Source organism: Taeniopygia guttata, chromosome 5, assembly GCF_048771995.1.
Source record: "Taeniopygia guttata chromosome 5, bTaeGut7.mat, whole genome shotgun sequence".
NCBI classification, from domain to species: Eukaryota; Metazoa; Chordata; class Aves; order Passeriformes; family Estrildidae; genus Taeniopygia; species Taeniopygia guttata.
In genome coordinates this window covers 59,074,514-59,093,275 of record NC_133030.1, presented here as the reverse complement: position 1 = coordinate 59,093,275, position 18,762 = coordinate 59,074,514, and the positions used below count along the sequence as shown (strand labels likewise).

At 45.4% G+C, this 18,762-nt stretch overlaps 1 protein-coding gene across 1 annotated transcript in view; it reads left to right on the top strand.

Annotated features, from left to right (window-relative positions):
• Positions 1-5,156: 5,156 nt before the first annotated feature.
• The window catches only part of PRKCH (protein kinase C eta), a 112,218-nt gene continuing 98,612 nt past the window's right edge, over positions 5,157-18,762 (top strand). Inside the window, exon 1 of the mRNA XM_002200361.7 lies at positions 5,157-5,630. Within this exon, the coding sequence (XP_002200397.3) occupies positions 5,271-5,630 (360 nt within the window). The 5' untranslated portion in view covers positions 5,157-5,270. The remainder of the gene's footprint in view (positions 5,631-18,762) is intronic.

Here is an 18,762-nt window from a genome sequence, read left to right as displayed (position 1 = left end):
TAATAACTGAGTTGCTGTTAACAGTTAATGACCACTGCATTTGTTAATGGACCCAGACAAATGAGAGCAGTTTAATACAACAAACAGGCCATTAGCTGTATTAATGCTTGGCTTGTAGGAGTTAGAGTTCTTATAAACTATATTCTGCAGTTTATAATACCAGCACTTTATAAAATGACCTGGTGTTTTCCAAAATAAAAAAAAATAATAGGGATCAGGTGAGCTACAGTTTAGAAAATCAGTTTTCATGGCAACTAGGAAAAGCTGATATTAGGCTACAGTCTCTTTTTCTGTTTTGTACTGGAATAAATCAGGATCAACAGCAAACAAACAAACCAGGCCTGATTCTTGTATAGCTTAAATGAGTGGCAGCTTTGCTTTTGACTTCAGTGAGTTTTGGATTGATCCTATAATTATTATTATTAGAGAGGAATTTGATCTTTTTTTTTTTTTCCTCTTCTTCTCCCTAAACCACAAATGATTCCACATATGGGATATTCAGTCTTGAGCAGCTGTCACTGTTTAAAGGTTTAATAAGCAGTCTTATAGAAAGAACTATAAAAGGGAAGTGGTATAAATAGACTAAAATTAATAGAGGAACAAAATAGAGTTAGTTCCTACTTCAATTGCCTCTACAGTTCTCTTAATTTTGTATTTTTATAGTGTATTTAGCTGCAGTTTCAGTTACAAAAAGTGTCACTGGCACTTTTTGTAATGGTAATTGTGAAGGACAAAATTATTCCATTGCTTTACAGACTAACTGCTGAATGTAACCAATGTCTGGTAGAAATTTAATGTGGAGCAATTTAAGACTTTGCCCTTAACTTGCCAAATGAGGATGATACTAAATTATTACAGAATTATAGGCTACTGGGGAAGGGAATAACACACAGTTTGGTGGAAAAAGAAATTGAGATTTTTACAGGGTGCATGAAATCGGCTCTAATTTGTATATATCTGTAGTGTGAGATGAGGCCAGGCTTAAATCATAATGTTACAACAGGACTTGGCCAAGCTCTTTGGCTTTGTTTGTGGATCTGAACTGGAAGTTTTTCAGACAGATTCCCAAAAACATAAGAGAGAAGTTGCATAAACTTATCCTTAAGGTTTCTGTGACCTGAAGGAAAAATGCAGGAGTAAACTTTGAGAGTTGTTCCCATCTTTGACCATTCACCCACCTGCAGGGAATAATGCCTAAGCCAGCCTAAGGAGGTGTCATTCTTCAATTTTTTACTTAGATATGGAAATTACAGCTCAGAGGAGCATGGCATGCTCACTGTGTCCCTCCTAGATCCATCATACCTCAGCCATGCTGTCCCATGTCCTTCCTGTCGATTCCTTTCAGCTGGCAATTTGTGGTTTAAGACATTCCTGAGCCAGGGTTTATCTCATGCTCAGTAGCCACCATTAAGTCTAACCTCCATTAACACCTAGTCCTGGATAAGGCTGTTTTCTGGCCTCCATTTTTTTGCAATGAACTCCAAATTATAACTATGCATTCTGTGAAAAGGCATTTGCTTCTGTATGTTTTTAAACCTCTGACCTCAAAACAATTGTAAGTGTCCTTTAGGTCTTGGCTGGGAAAGAATGAAAAATCCTTTCCCATTCATACAGCTCATGTGGTTTATGATTGTACAGATCTTGCTCATATTTTCCTTTTCATTCATTCCTTCCCAGACTTAGAAATATCAAGCTAGGCAGTCTCTTTCCCTTCACAACCATGTTTGATGCCTTTCATCACCTTTGTCATCTTTTTCTGTACCTTTCCTACATCTATTCTGCATTTTTTGAGATGGAGGGAGCAGCAGGCTTGCACACAATAAATGGTATGAGTGTGTCATTTATACAGTGACAGTTTTGGCATTGCTGTCAGTTGTTTTAAACAATTACCACTAGTCTACTTGTCTTTTTGATTGTTGGTGAGCTCTAAGTTTTTTTTTTCCCCAGGGAGTTTTCCACTACTACACTAAAACCTTCTCCTAGAGTGCCAGGTTAATAAGATTGCCTGTTAAATAAGATGGCTTGTTTATCCTGTAATTTACCCATAATTCAGATTGCACTGCCTTTCTGCTTCATTTTCTCTTTGTTACCACTGCATGTCTCCCACCACTCTGCTGCTCAGGCACACCAGGAGATCTGTTCACTCTTCTCAGTGGGTTCCTTGAACAGCTCTGTGCCACGGGCTGGCTGCTCAGGGAACATCCAACTTGGCAGGAAGCACTGGGAAGAGCTCAGCCTCCCTGAGCACTCGAGGCCACAGAATGAATCACCCTGCCATGCCTGGAGCCTGGTCTCCAAGGTCCTGCTGGGGAAAGGAAGAGAATCCACACTCCTGCAGACCTGACTGGCCCCCAGAGGTGTGCAAGGAGGATCAGTGCAGCCATCACCAGATGGTGCAGCTGCATTCAGCCTCGCAAGGTCATGGTGTGCAGAGATGTTTTGACTCTTGGAAGAAAATACCTAACTGGGGATGTTTTTCCAGTGCATGGATGTCTGGAGAGTAGGCAGGGTAGATCTGACTTCATGTCGCTGCTCAGTTCTCTTTGAGAACAGGACATTTGGCCTTTGGCTGGGAGTTCAGAATAGGGGTGTGTTCAGATGCTGTTTGAGATGATCTGTTCCAGACTGGTTTGAGTGGATAAACAAAATTAATTAGATTCACATCATATGAGTCCACAAGATTGATTTTTTCCTGCAGCAGAAAACTGGCTTGCACTGCTGTTCACCAGAAATACTTACAACTGTGGCTCACCTGCTTTTTTTTTTCCATGAGTTTTACAATACTTACCGGGTTTATCTGAAGTCTGGGTAGAGGAATCACATTATCACACGAGATTCCAATGAATCACTGTATAGAAAAAGTTATTTACATCCTCATTCCTATTCTGGATGAAACTCCAGCACAGCAAAGTACTTCACCTGTGTAATTAAGCAGTGGAAATGGCACTGTCTGAGCCTTTAACCAGCAGATTTTTGTCTTCTCCCTGTTTCTGGCAGTAAATATGTGAGCCAGCCATTACTTCTAACACATAATGCTTGGGATGACTTTCATCTCTGCCTGCTTAGGAAACTGAGAAAAAGGTAAAGAGAAATTTTGACAGTACTGTGATTGTAGTTCATGTTTATCTCTTAACTATAGTCTCCTAATGCCAAACATTCTTCACTGCTATTGCACTGAGCCCTTTGAAAAGGCTCCAAGCAAAGTAAAATCTGTATTTGAGGATTTGGAATTTACAGAATGAGTGCTCCAGCCTTTCTAAGGCCTTCAGCCTTATCTTTTAGGTACCCATGCTGGATGCTTTAAAGTTCAGGCTGTCTTTAAACCTTGTCTGCAGCCCTGAGTGAGTCCTGGTGAAGTCTTCTCAGAACTCTGGGTTGCCCATGATGGTCAGTATGGATTCTGCCCTGGCTTCAAGGGACAGCTCATAACTCAGAAGGACAGAAATGGTGAAAGTACAGAATGACAGATACTGGAGCTCTTGAAGAGGTAAATAGGGGACATTTTTATTTTATGGTGTCATGAAAGATGAAGAGGTGAATCCAGACATGGAAGCAGTAGCAGATACACAGTTGATAAAAGAAAATCTTTATTTCTGACCAGCTCACTGCTGTGGGATACCGGAATGCAAGAAGGTATGAAGATTAAAACCAGGGAAAATAAAATTACCTAGAATGATCACAACTAATGCTAAAGTGCATTTCAGAAGGAACATCAACACAAAAAATCTAAATCTACAAGTCTTTTATGAGAAGAAAGTACTCTGTGTTTACTTGGCCATACCTGCTGTTAAAAGATCTGCAGCCAGTCACTCCTGGAAACAAAATCCCAGAATGTGGGGTGGCAATTTCTAAAACTAAGCCTGTATTCCTCCTCAGGATGAGCTGTCCTAACCAGGCTCAAAAAAATCCTAAACACTTGTCTTCTCCAGTTAATAGTGACAGAGCAAGGAACTTAAAAGCCTTGAAAGGAGACCTGTCAGAAGTCTGATTTAAGAGTCTACAAGTTTTTCTGGCAGAACAGTTGCTTCCATGTGAGGAGTGATCACATTACTGAACCTGTTCCACCTGCTCTCTCCAGAGGAGGCAATCAGAGACAACCTGCTCTGTCTGAGGTTTAGAAGGAGCTTTGGCTTGGTGCTTCTACAAAACTTGGACTTCTAGAAGAAGAAAACAACGTGGAGAAGGGGGCAAGGGAGGAAAGGGGATGGGAAAAAACAGAGACTGTTTACTAGGGAATGTGAAAGATGGCAGAGCTGAGGTAAGAGGAGTGGTCTGGAAAAGAAAAGAAAAAAGAAGAAAGAAACACATAAAAAAAAAAAAAAAAAAAAAAAAGGCTGAAAAGGCTGCAAGCTGTCTGTGGTGGGGTCACTCAAAGGACCGCAACCTAATTCAACCGATGCCGGCTGAACAATGCCACCGGGAAGGCAGGATTTCATTGTTCCCTACCCAGTTCACACCGCTCTGCTGTGAAATCTGCAAAGCAATTAAAACTAATTAAATTCCGACTTTATTAAGTGCGATCAACCCCCCGAAGACAATCCACCCTAAAAACAACCCTGCACGCCGAGTACTAGGCACGTTAATCACCCGCAATTAACCCCCAAACGGCGGAGCCAACACATCCTTGTGCTCTCCGCGCACGTTCTCCCGGCTGGGCGATGCGGGAAGGCGCCGGCAGCCGAGGGCGAGCTGCGGGCAGCGGGAGCAGCGCGGCTCTGGCTCGCTCCTGTCCCCGTGCAGCCGCCGAGGGGCCGCGCTCGGAGCAGCCGCCCTTCCCGGGAGGTGCTGAACGGGGAGTCCCTGGAGGTCGCAGCCCCTCGGGGGTGTCTCGGAGCTTGCCCCCGGGGCTGTGCGCTCTCGCGGGGCCGGGCAGCGGCCTCACCTCGGCAGCGGCGGGACGGGCAGAGCCGTGCGCTCCCCGCCCTCACGGCGCGGCCCCGCCGCTCTCCCCGCCCAGGTGTCCCCGAGCCGGATCGCGGCGCTCCCCACAGCAGCGGCAGCCCGGGCCGGGCGGAGGGGGCCACCTCACGCCCAGGTGTCCCCGAGCCGGATCGTGCTGCTCCCCACAGCAGCCCGGGCCGGGCGGCGGGGGCGGGCGGGGCGGTGCCGGAGCCCCGGCAGAGCCCGGGGGCGGGCGCGGAGCCGCCGCCCGGCCCCCTGAGGAGGCGCGGCGGGGCGGCGCCGGCCCGGCAGGAGAGGCTGGGTGCCTCTCCCGGCGGGAGCGGGCTCTGGCTCTCCTCCCGGCGCCCGGGCGCCCCCGGGGCGCGGCCATGTCCGGAGCCATGAAGTTCAGCGGGTACCTGAAGGTGCGCATCGGGGAGGCGGTGGGGCTGCAGCCCACCCGCTGGTCCCTCCGGCACTCGCTCTTCCGCAAGGGCTATCAGCTCCTGGATCCCTATGTCACCGTCAGCGTGGACCAGGTGCGCGTGGGGCAGACCAGCACCAAGCAGAAGACCAACAAGCCCACCTACAACGAGGAGTTCTCGGCCACGGTCACCGACGGCCATCAGATCGAGCTCTCGGTCTTCCACGACACCCCCATCGGCTACGATGACTTCGTGGCCAACTGCACCTTGCACTTCCAGGACCTGCTGCGCTCCGCCGCCCCCAGCGACACCTTCGAGGGCTGGGTGAGTACCCGTCCGGAGGAGAGGCTGGGAGAGCTCCTCTGGGAATGAATGAAGGGCACTGGCGGAGCCGGGGCTTGTCCTTGCATGCCTGTGCCGCAGCCAGTGCGGCCCGGTGCGTGTCTGCAGGTACACAGGTGTGCTCCTTCACGCATCTGTGTGTGCCCTCTGCTGTTCCTTAGGGACCCTCAGCTGTCGTAGCTTGAGGGTGAGGACGCTCTAGTGGAGGGCTCTGAAGTCTCTCCTCATGTTTGTAAACGAACGGAGACAAGATCTGTAATACCTAACTTGCAAACTACACCAGCAAATTCACACAAAGGTGTTCCTCCCTCCTTTTTCTCAGCACACAGAGGCGCACTTGGAGACTCGGATACCTGGGTTGGATGTCTTTCTGCCCAGCTCTACACATGCTTGCATAATAGTTTGATGTGTGCATGTGGATTTCTTTGACTTCTCAGTAGAATGGCAGGACTAGTCTTGTGTCTGTTATGTACACTGCTGCTCTGGGTCAATGCAGTTTCACTCTGAGCTAATTCTAGGTTATTTTCAGGTAAATGTCACTTGTATACAGCCCAGAGAACCTGGTTTATGGATTAGTCCTGATGATGAGAGGAACAGTACAGTCCCTAAACTTGTACCTTTGTTTCCAGTCTTGTAAAGGGGGACAAGGTGACTGCATTAATCCAGCCAATTTGCTGGTAAGAGTTAGTTTGATAAAAAAAGGCATTTATTCTGAGTAGAGAAGGTGCAGAAGAGCTGAGAATATTCAAGACTGTGATGGGTATAAACTTTTTGAGATCAATAAGTTCAGGATATGCGGTCAGATAACCACCACAATAAAACCAGATGTTGAGGCTGACAGTATAGAGAACAGATAGACATCTTGATCCTATCACTGGGGAGAATGCTGGAACTTTCTGCTCTCAGCGAGTGTCTGTGGCTGAGGTGTGATGCTACATCTTTGGGGTGATTACAGGCAATGTATATTGGGGCCATTTAGTTAGGTACCTTATGGGTAGGTGTGAGGTTCATGCACTGGAGGTGTTCTCTCTCAGACCCTGATGCGGTTTTTGTGTTGGACTGAAGGGTCCCAGCCACTCTCCAGTGGCTTAGCTGAGGTGTTGCTCCTGACAGCCCAGCCAGAGCTTAGGTAATGGGGTTTGCCTGGTGGATGCATGCCCAGCTTCCCAGGCTACCTGTGCCCCTGGAAAGTATCTGCTCTGCTCCTGGGGTTTGTGCTAAACCAGTTTCAAATACAGAACAGACCCCTACGGGCAAGGCAGAGGAGTGAGCTTGGGATAAAGTTATGTGGGTTTGAGGGTTTTCTTGATGTTTGAGTTGCTGGGGATGTTTGCTGTTGAGAGAGGCACAGTCCTCTAGGGAGGCTGGAGTCCTGGTCACACTGGAGCTGGCTGCATGTGGGATGGGACTGCTCTGCTGCAGAGGTGGTGGCCTTATTTACCTTAGTGAAATACCTGTCATAATATTGCTGCTGGTGTGGATCCACATACATTTCTTCCATTTAGTCCATGCTGCCATTCTGATTTTTAGGGCACATGCAGACTGTGGCCTGAAATAATCATCTGGTCTTTGGTGAGGGAAAAGTTTCTAATCCTTGCAGGATAGACATGTGTTTTATGAACTCCTGTACCTGTGAGCTGATGGGTGCAATGGGGTGGGAAATCAGAGAATTCTTTTAATTAGATTGATGGAAACTAATTTCATATCTGGGCGTGTAGACAGAGGCTAAGAGCTTCTGCTCTCCTTTTAAATGAATGTCTGAAACTTACAGCTGGGGTAGATTTAGTGGGGAATGAGCAAATGTTTGTCTTCTGTTGCCTTTCTCTCTCCCCTCCCTTCTGATTTGCTTCGTTAGCATCTCGCATAGCGTGCAGCCTGCATCACATGATGACAGGGAACAGCATCTTGCTCTGATAATTTAATATGTCTTGATAAATCCAACAAGGCTGTCACGGGAGTTTGTGTAATCAGGATAGGAAATGCTGGTTTGTACTAACCCAAGGTCTATGAGCTGCTGGCACAATGCAAAACACCACAAGGAAATGTAGATGATTTGAAACACCTCCACTCCAAAATCCTTCATTTCTGTCCTTTTTCCATCCCCAAAATAAAAGCACAGATAGGCAACTAAGGAGTGAATCGAGTGAGAGGAAAATTGCTGAATCTTCCCAAGTTTAACCTGGCTTATGCTAACTTGGCTGTGCACAATTTTTCATTTTGATTTGAAATATAACTTTTATCTTCACTTTTCAGAGACAGGGAAAACAGTATTTTGATAAAATCCAAATGATTAATAACAGGCAAACAGGGTAGTTGCTTTGCTCCCTGAATTCTCATCCTGAGAGGAAGCTGTCAGGAATTACCTATGGCAGTCTTGGTGTCAGCTCTCAGGCTCATGCTGCTCTGTTTATAAACATGGATTTTCTCCTGCTGAAAGAAAAAAAAAGTGATTAGTTGTAACATCGGTCAGCACCTTTTGTGAGAGTTGTAGGAAGTTTCAGCGAGAGGCAAGGAGGAGCAGTCTGTGTGTAAGAGTTGGTGCTTCCCAGATGACTTGCAGGTACATCACTGCAATTATGACCTGAACACTTATGCAGATGAGTAAGTGTATGGACATGAGCTGTCTCATCAGTAATGCTTATACACCTGAGTCATCCCACTGAGTGCTGGGGCACTGTTCTCTGTTCATGATTTGCTTTAACATTCATGTTGCAGAGACTTCCAAACTGACCCTTTTCCTTCTAACCATTTGGGTTGTTTTCCAAAGTCTTTCTAGTAAACACATTAGCATGGTCTGGATAGCTTCTCATTTGTGTGTTTGTTGTTACACACATTTGACTAATTTTCCACAGATCAAATTTGCAAGGGCTTATTAACTTCAAGATCCTTCTTGCTGTTTCCCCTTTCTTATATTCACTTGTCAGGTTTCAGCGAAGTCGTTTTTATTAACATTGTCAATTAAATGCCATCGTGCCTTCAGCGTGGTGTAACGCAGTCACAGCGGAGCGCCACCTCCCCAGTGCCATGTTCTGTCTCTGGTAGGAATTTGCCTGTGTGGGTGTGAGATTGTGCAAACCTGAATGGTTGCATTTTACACAGGTGTGCATGACCAGGTGCAGGGAGGGAGCTGAGCTGTTCGCTGGGATTTACATCAGGGCTGAAACTTGCCTCTTGAAAGTCTTTAATTTTGCACTAGCCTGTGCTAGGATCTTTTTACTTGACATATGCACCTTTAAAAGGTATTATCTCCTCTTTGACTGTCTCTGAGTGCAGTATAGAAAGCTGTCATATATCAGTGAAACAAATGGAGTGTAGCTGAAATGGGAGATGTTTACAATAGCTAGGATTATTCCTGAGTTTTATGTAGTAGCTGAAGTAATTTTTAACCTTGGGGAAACACTCTTTACAGATACCGAATGGCATTGTTACAAGGGAATTATTTAATTGCAATTGTAAAAATTGTTAGTCCCTGGATGGAGATGCCATAATTTCTAAGACTTTAACAAGGAGTAGAAATTTAAACCTTGATCTTGAAGTAGCAGATCATGAGAGTACACTGAAGGAAATCACATAACAGATGGGCTATAAGATTAGTGAGCCAGTCACAACTTCCTGATGAGTTTGTTGCCACTTGCTCATGTGCAGGAAGAGATTAAAGCAATTCTTGTGCATTCCTTCACTTCAGCTCTTTTTCCTGTATGTTTCCCTATGATTTTTTTCTTTCTTAGGACAGAAATAATTGTGTTTTACCCATGTTTATATACAATTGTATTTGTTGAATGTGAAATTCAAGACTTAAAAGATAATTCACTTTCTTTCCAGAGCATCATGGCCGTGGCAGAGAGGCAGGGTGCTGCAGGTGAAATATAATATGGTTGCTGCTTCTTTTGACTCCTCCTTGACTGCAGGGTTCTTCAGGTGGGCCAAAGTTGCTTCAGGAAGCCAAAATACCTTATAGCTCTTGACAGAGGATTTTGTGGCACAGTATTTTGTGTCTGCTCAAATGTAGAGATAAATGAAGCTGGTAGAGCTGGAATTAGTGGTGTCTCCATGCACGGGGCAGAAGCAGGCTGGGGTGAAGTCCATTTGACTTCTGTTTCCATGCACACAACCATGATGTACATAGTGCAGATCTCCGATCTGCGTGAAGATCACACTGCTTATTAATTAGGCTTGAGTAAAATGAGCTCCTTCCCTAACTTTTTGGAACCTTTAAGTTGTTTCTGTAATTGTTATTACTGAGATGCAGTTACTATGTTGAATAGGACTTGTGGAGAGAAATGCCCACTGCAGGAGGTAAGATGGGTCTGAAAGCTACTGGAGTTTCAGCTTTTCTTTCTTTCCTTTAACATAAAGTTGTGCTTTGGCCCTAAGAACAGATCCCCTCAAAATGCCAAGAGAGACCCATGCACCACAAGTACCCGAGAGTGCCCTGCAGCCCAAGACAAAGTCTGTAATAAGTAAGGGGAAAATTGTTGCTATTTGTCGGGTGTTTAATAGTCTGTGGGGGTGTGATGCTAAAAGCAGTTGTTCTGATCCAGGCAGATGAGACAGCTGACTGTCATGAAGAGCTGCACGTATACTGCCCTGTTCCAGCATCAGAAGTTGAGCTATCTGGGGTCCTGTCTCTTGCTCCTCCCCAATAAAAGGCCTGGCTGGCAGCTGTGAGAATCCTTGGAGAACATGGGCATTTTGCTTGAGAGTAGAGTGTGTTTGGCTGGGAAGATTTGACCCAAGCATGAGAAGAGCCAGTTTCCAGTGGTTGAGGCCAGTAGAGGGTTATGGGACTGGTGTTCATGTCCTGGCTTTGAACTGAGTGCAGCAAGATGTGGGTTTGGCTCTCAGGGTGTTCTGGGGAGCAGCCATATGGGCAGTGAAGTGACAGTGTTCTTGTCCCCTTCAAAGATGTTGTCACTGCATTCATCAGGGACTGTGGCTGAGGCGGGGGAGGTCTGTCCCTGGGTCAGAGCCAGAATTCCGGGAGTGCAGGACAAGGCAGGACAGAGTCCAGGCAATCAGGTCCTGCAGTGACCTGGAGGGAAATGGTCACATGGCTAATGGGCACCCTTTGGTACTCTTGCCCCTAAGAGCAGTGACAGTCACCTCAAGAATGATGTACTGTAGTACTGCATCCATCCCTTGGGCCCTCAATAAAAGAGGAACATGGGCTTTTTGGAGGGAGTTCAGAGGAGGCCATGAAGGTGCTCAGAGGGCTGGAGCACCTCTGCTATGAGGGCAGGCTGAGAGAGTCGGGGTTTTTCAGCTTGGAGAAGGCAAAAGGGGAGGCCTTTCAGCACCTTCCAGTGCCTAAAGGGGCTAAAAGAGAGCTGGGGAATGATTTTTGTCAAAAGCATAGATAGACAGCCAAAGGGAAATGGCTTTAAACTGATAGAGGAGAGTTTAGATTGGATGTAAGGAAGAAGTTTTTTACAATGAGGGTGGCACAGGTTGCCCAGAGAAGCTGTGGATGTCCCATCCTGGGCTGTGTTCAAAACCAGGCTGGATTTGGCTTGGAGCAAGCTGGTGTGGTGGAAGGTGTCCCTGTGCATGGCAGAGGGTATGGAATGAGGTCTTTAAGGTCCCTTCTGTTCTGTGGTTTTCTCAAGCCCTTGTTGATGTGGTTGGCTGGAGTGGGGGGCTGACTTTGATGCCAAGGATACCTTTACATTCCTGCTGATGGAGTTGCTGCTGAACCAGCTGAAAGCTCTGGTTGGAGGGAGAAGAGGCAGCCAAGGGCTGATGCCCACATTGCCTTTGGTCATGTTAGATGCTCATGAGAAGCTGTTTGCAGACCTGCACTTGCAGCCCTGAGGGTGCTTTTTGCAGAGAGGCTGTGAGGAGGAGGAGGGGGCAGCAGGGTGACCGCAGCACAAGTGAGCCCAGCACCCCAGGAAGCTCTGTCCACAGCCCTGTGCTCTGCTGGCCCCTCCTCACCCTGTTGGTGGTTTATATTTAGCTTTTTCTACAGGTCTTTTTGTAAAGCACATTTCACCCAGGCTGTCAGAAGCTTTCTGTTTGGAGTATTTTCTGAGTAATGATTTGGTTTCTGGCCATTTTGAGCTTATAGGCAATAAACTCTGCAGAATGGATCGTCAAGGGGGCCATTTGAGCTATTGAAATGCCATTAGAAAATCTACTGATTTACAGGGTAATTCAATATGAAAAACATATCCCTTGCTGAAGTGAATAAGACTCCCACCCTTTCTTCACAAACTATCAAGGCTCCTTTGATGTTTTAGGCTTCAGCTATTGTGCCTTGCTAATACAGCCAGGAAACTGGGGGCCTTTTGTGTAACCATGGAGAAAAAGATGAACAGCAGAGTTACCACATGAAATGAGTTACTGGCAGCTTTTATAAGGATTCTGGATCAGCTATCGCACCTTCTTGCCTCCCAGATTTCATCCTATTTAGGCATGCAGTTAAGACATGTCAGACCATGCTGCAAATGTAATTTCTTCTGGAGACAATGAGCAGTCTTTGCTCTGATTGCCTGCTCCACCCCTGTTCTATTTGTAGGGCCGTGCTGGACCCAGGCTGGAGTCGTGGATAACTAACCTGGCGCCGTGTCCTGGTGGACATCACCATGTGGTTGTTCCTCTCCCAAGCCATGCCCTTTTGCTGGCTGCTTGTGAGGGAAAGCCATGCTTTAGAATAATGATATCAAAGATAAATGTGTTTCTGAAACAAAGAGCATCCAGAAGTGTCCCATTAACATTGCTAAGCCACTTAGGGTAAGCCAGGCAAACAACTATATTTCTGCAATGCCAATGATATTTTTGTATGCTTTGATATCATGAGATGTTCTCATCACTTAGGGAGGTCAATTGCTGAGGAAGCCATCCTGCTTTAATTTAGAAGCCAGCACCAGGAGCAGATGTGAGCCAGCTTTTGTTGCGTTTGAGCAGTGCTGTGTGGGAGCAAGCATCCCTCAGCAACTCCTGTGCTCTTGATATTCAGTGTCCGTCCTGGGCCCAAGGTGGTGGAAAAAATTGCTTTTTCACTGCCCCTGCAAGACCTTTTGTGCCCTTGTTGTGCTAGACCAGAGGCATCTAATCAATGTCCAGATCTATCCCGCAGGCTGCCGGAGCAGTCTGACCGGCTGATGGCCCCGCTCCCTGCGCTGCTCTGTCCTGGGGCTCCTCTAGTGTGGGGCAGCTTGCAGGCAGAAGAGTTGTTCTGGTAACTGCCAGGGTTTTTTGTTTTCTTTTTTGCCTGATCTTCCTTGTGAGACCACTTCATCTTCAGAAAGCCTCATGCTCTCCAGCCCGCTGGTGCTCTGTGTTCAGACGCAGCCCACAAGCAGAGACAGGATGCCTGTGACCTGTGTGACAAATGGATGGCACACCCTGGGCAGTCTCCTCTGAGTGCCACATTGCAAAGCAATTAAACCCATCCTAGGGAAGATGCTGTCCTGGGCTGCAAAGCCACAGGGCTTTTGGGATGTCAGGTCTGGGATAAGATTTTCACTTGCTGGCTGGACCTCCGTGGCTCTGGATGGGAATTTCTGTGCTCCATCATGTGATGGGGGCCTGTCCTTTGGGTCAGTACAGCTCACACAGAACTGAAACCCAGCTGCTGTCACTGTGCTTACCCAGGAGTTATGCCAGTACAAAAAAATGTTGGCAGGGGAAGAAGGAGGGAGGGAGGTATGAATCTGTTAGATGACATTACATAAGGGCTTTTTCTTGGTGTTCACTTGCACAATTTTGTAAGTTTTGAGTTTTGTGAGCGAGTTGGTTGTATTTGAATCAGTGATAGAGTGGCAGCTTTCCAGACTCCTTCCAGGAGGGATCTCCTTTCTGTGGAACAGGTAGGAAGTGAAGCACTGATGCAGAAACACAAGCTGGGCAGCTTTGGTAGCTGACTTCAGTTTGTGAAATGGGAGATAGAATAAATAATTTATTTTTTAACCAACATGATAATGCTATTTACGCCTTAGTGGAATTTCTCTCTTATTTTAATTTTTTTACTTTTTATTGTAGTACAGATATTTCTTTCAAAATGGGGAGAGGAGGAAAATGCATCCATGCAAGTCACATTTCTAAATGTGTGATATGCTGTATGAGTCTTGCGTGTCTGCTTTATGTTTAAAAAAAGATCGGTACAATCATTTGCAGTGTGAAATCACTTAACAGATCAGTAGAACCCAGTAATCTCTCAAAATGAGGTAGTAAGGGACAGGATGTGAGAAACAGCCTGTCTGTCTCTGTTGTCCCAGGACTTTACATCTACTAGTAAGAATTACAGTGACAGATTGTCTGATGATATGCAGCCATGGGCTGAGGAGAGGTTTGAGCTGATACCTCCATATCTGACACTGTAGTGGTTTTCCTGCCTTTCTCTCATATATTTTATATTAGCCATTCTCAGAGACAGGATTTTGACTTGCCAGCTGGTCTCATTTGGTGTGAAAAAGCAGCTCACACCTTTCTACAGCACCTCTGGTTTCCAGCTCTCTCTCGCTCTCTGGCCTGCTCTGTAGTTTCTGTTTTGCCCTTGCTTGTTTCTTTTTTTTTTTTAATTCCTTGCCATCAGTCTGCATTTTAACATAGCACGGTCTTTTGCATTTTTTTCTCATGAATACATTTAATTTTACTCTGTCATATAAGCAAGACATCTCTTGGAAATTAAATTCTTCATGTACATCTCCACTTGCCAAATTTAGTGTCTTAAACCTCCTGTGATGGCAGTGGCATCTTAGGCTGGGAATCCTGTTGTCATTTTTGGATAGAAAAATGTTTGCCATCCTTCACAGCTTTATAGATGCTGTAGTAGGTTCAAGCAGGACCAGTGGTGCTGGGTTCTGTGGGTGTGAGTCAGAGGGAGAAGTGCACTCTCAGAGGGATCATTTAGGGTTGTGGCAGCTCCCTGGAGCTGGCTGGCTCCACAGTGAGGATGGGAAAGAGGGTGACAGTTTAACTATGACAGTAAAAGTCAGCATGGGATGTCTGTGCTCCAAAGTGCTTTTATCTGACAAAATAGTTGCAAATCAGTGTTGTCTCTGATAGCATTGGAGCTGGCTTGTCAATGTGTGAGTTGGTTCCTAGAGGGATTCTCTCCACCTAGACTGGTCAGTGTGCTCATCCCATGCTAAATGTATTCAGTTCTGGGCTTTGCTTCTTCAGAATAACAAAGGTTGTCTAAATCAGGAATGACTAATGAAAGACTAGCTTGTCCTGTTTGAACTCCTACTTTGTCCTGCATTTGCTTTCTTGGTAAACAAGGACGTATAGCTTGTTGGCCTTTTCCTGAGGACTGAAGAGCAGAGGAAAAATAGAGTTCCAAGTTGTGAAATTTGCGATTGATTTACTGCATGTTTTATTCTATCTCATATCCTTAATTTCTTTTAAATTTTATGTGCTTTTAATGTTATCCTTCCCTCACATGTAAACTGGCCCATACATGAAGCTCTCCATACCTCACTTCCTTCTGGTATCAGTTTTTAATAACATCTATGTTAAAGTTGCCTTCTTCCTTTCTTGTTTTTAAAAAGTTTGCCTGTGTCTCCGGTGAGATTCCAGCAGAACAGGAGCCTGGTGTTTGCTTCTGCTGTTGCTTGTGAGGTTTACGTCAGTGGATTCCCCATGGCTTTGATGGAATTATGCTCCCAGCTTTGCACTGGCTAATTGGGAGAAGAACTGGACACGTTTCCTTCCCCTTCTTGCATGCAGCAAGAGTTGATAATGATGGCTGGGTTGTACATTATTTATTGGGCACAGTGAGTGCCCATGGTGCTCTGAGAAAGAGGAAGGAATCGGCTTCCGTCAATGAGTTTATTATCTAGGTCATTCACAGTCTGAGGCATCTCACATTAATATATTCAATGAAAATTTATTCCCTCAGGCAGTTTGCTCCTGAGCCTGGAAGAAAATATAACCATGTGAGGAAAGTGTTCCCGTGCAGTCCAAATCCATGGTGGGATTTCTTGTCAATGGAACACGCTGTTAATACAAAAGCTACAGAGCTTTGTGTAGGGTGAGCCTCCATCTCCTGATAGGGCTTGGTGGGAGTATTGCTGCTGATAATCAGTTTTCTACATGGAGCCCCACGCTTATCACTTCATTATCTGTTTACTTGGTAGCAGTAAGAAGTCCAGCTTTGGGTACTTCCTAGGAACTGCTCACCAGACTGGTTTGTAAGGGAGGGCGGTTTACTGGAGATTGTTGAAAATGACCCTGCAATTAGCTTTCTTTTATAGAAGTTTGTCCCTTGTTTCTGCAAGGGACTGTTGATGCGGCAGCTAAGAAGAAATGCTAGTTTATTTAGTCTTGTTGAATATGATGAGATGTAACTATGGTCATTTAGTAGCTACTTTACAAGCAACTAAGTTGTTCTCAGCTTAGAGTTGAGCAGAACTGGGTGGAAAAGATAAGCCATCTTCCTCTCAAAAATTTGCCCCTGTTACGACAATCTAGTCAATACCTAATGATAGTAACTCATTTTGACCAGCTTTAAATCTATTAGATTGAGTAACAGCTAGCCTGTCTTGCCAATAGGGATGGTGTTTTTCTGTTTCCTTGATTCTAGAAAGGAACATGTTCCACTTTCCTCTTGCTGAAAGGTGTATCAAAATCTATATCTTCAAATTCATTTTGCTCATGTCAAAGAAAGGAGCAAGGTCTAGAGCTGTTCTAATGAGCTCAGAGAATGGAGCTTTATTCTTTCCCTTTGAAGGGCAAAAAGGGTATTATGTAGGCAAAATAAGTGGTACAGGAATAGATAAAAGTTTCTTTGGCACATTTGCACAGGTTGAGGATGATTTCTCCAGCTCTACCTGAAGCACAGTGGAATCCCCCATATTTACTGTTAAGGAGCTGTCCCTGCCGGCCAAGACTCACTGTATCCACATCCTTAGGGTTTGTCATCCTCTGGGAGTGACAGTGCCGAAATGAAGAGCAGACTCCTGGATTCTGGAGGATCAGGGATAAAGCATCAAAAATCCAGGCTATGCTGCACATCCTCACAGAGTGTTTTTCAGCCCCTTGTAAACAAAACAGGTTCATGTGCTAGCATGACCCTTTCCATCTGGGCTAATACAATACTTATGAAGTCATCCAGTGTAGGAATGAGTTTTGTGTTTAAATGTGATGGAGCACTTTTTCAGCAGGCCTGTGACTTGTGGGCTCTGGCAATTTTGACAGGGCAGATCCAGGAGGGCACCCAGCAGGTTTTTGCCCTCCTCTGCCCCATGGGCAGTTGCTGTGCAGCGGGAGAGGTGGAGAGCTTCCTGCATGAGTCTCTGCTTCTCACATAGCCCATCTCACAGCTGAGCTTGCTAAAGAAACCATCAGTCAGGCGCCAGGCAAGGCAGTGTGGGGGGCTGTTCGCTGTGGTTTTGGCGTCGTGCGAAAGCAACCGTCCATTGTGCTGCCTCTGCAGAGGAGTGGTGGCGGCCGGAAGAAGAGGCGGGAGCGGAATTTTGGGGCAGCTGGGGACCTTATTCTGCTTTTGGTCAAAGCTTGATGCTAGGATGGTTTTTCCCTGTATTTTGTATCTACCAAAGAACTTGGTTAATGATTTATCAGTTCATAGAATCACAGAATGTTTTGGGTTGTAAGGGACCTTAAAGCTCATCAAAGTTCCAACCCCTGCCGTGGGCAGGGACACCTTCCACCAGACCAGGCTGCTCCAAGGCATGTCCAGCCTGGTCTGGAACATTTCCAAGGATGGACCAGCCACAGCTTCTCTGAGCAAATTGTGCCAGTGCCTCACACCCTCATAGGGAAGAATTTCTTCCTAATCTCTAATATTTACTAACGTCCTTCAGCTTGAACTATCATCAGCCCTGTACTTGCCCAGCAGTTTCTGATGACCACTGTACCAAGCCCTGAGGTTACCTGTGCTCCTCTGGAGGGGTGTTGGTGGCTGCTCTCCTCTCTCACTCAGGTGAGAACTGCTGCGTGTGGCTGCACATCTGCAGGAGAGCAGGATGTCGATGCAGTGGTGTGAGCTGCCTGTGAACGCCTGCGTGCTGTGGCACAGACAGGACACGACACACATTCATTTTAGTTCTTGCTTGGCGCTCTGTGTAGCAAAGACAAACCCTTTTGGCTGGTTATGTTCTTCCTGGTTAGTGCTATCTTGGTTAAAATTCTTAGAATTAAAAGCTTCAGAAATTTTGAGAAGGTGCTTAGACAATTGAAGCTGTATCTAAAATCATCACTTGTTTCATTTTAGAATTGCATGATTCTGATTTTGTTGAGAATAGTATTGAAGGATCTGAGTGATTTCTTCAAAGTGGAGCAAAAGATCATTCAAGTTGTCACATGTTTTGGCTGTGATCTCAGAAGGTTTCTGGTGCCCTTGCAAGTTTCTAATTTCCCTTTGTCATGGAGAAAGCTGTGTCTGTGATTAATACGAGGTCACTGGTGTTATTTCTATATATAAAGAAGCTTACTGCAAAAGAGGCTTGCCTCAGCAATGCATATGCAGTACTCATTGTTTTTAAGTAATGCACTTCTTATTTTAGTAACATTTTTGAAGCTCCTGTTCCTGTTTTGAACATGAACGTTAGGTGAGAAAAGAGTAACTGAGCTTGCAGGTTTTAAGTAGCCCTTGGTGTCCCCATGTTTGGCTTCTCAAGGATTGATCTGAAAACATCTTTGTGACCTCAAAAAAGCTCATCAGCATTTTCTCAGTATAAGTATTGTGGTTCATTTCTAGGTTGACTGAACTATCTTTTTATGTTAATAGTTCTGGTCATAGGAAATTTCATTTGCAGAAAAATTTAAAAATCTCTCATCTCTGGAAGTGTTCAAGGCCAGTTTGGATGGGGCTTGGAGCTACCTGGTCAAGGCAGGTAGATCCATTCCAAACCAAACCATTCTATGATTCTGTGGAATTTGGGTTTGGGGTTTTTTTTTTTATTTTTTGGGTTTTTTTTATTTTTTTGGGTTTTTTTTTTTATTACTCCAGCTGCACAAAAAATATGCTGTTTCAGTATCTGATAATGTTTTTCACTGTCAACAATAAGTATTTTTTTCTCTTTTGAATATATATGTATATTTTAGCCAGTAACTTACTCCATCTCTGACAATATTAAGCAAGTGTTTCCACAGGAACAGTGCTCTTTACAATAGACAGTGTTGTGGCTTGCTTCAAAGCCACAGCCAG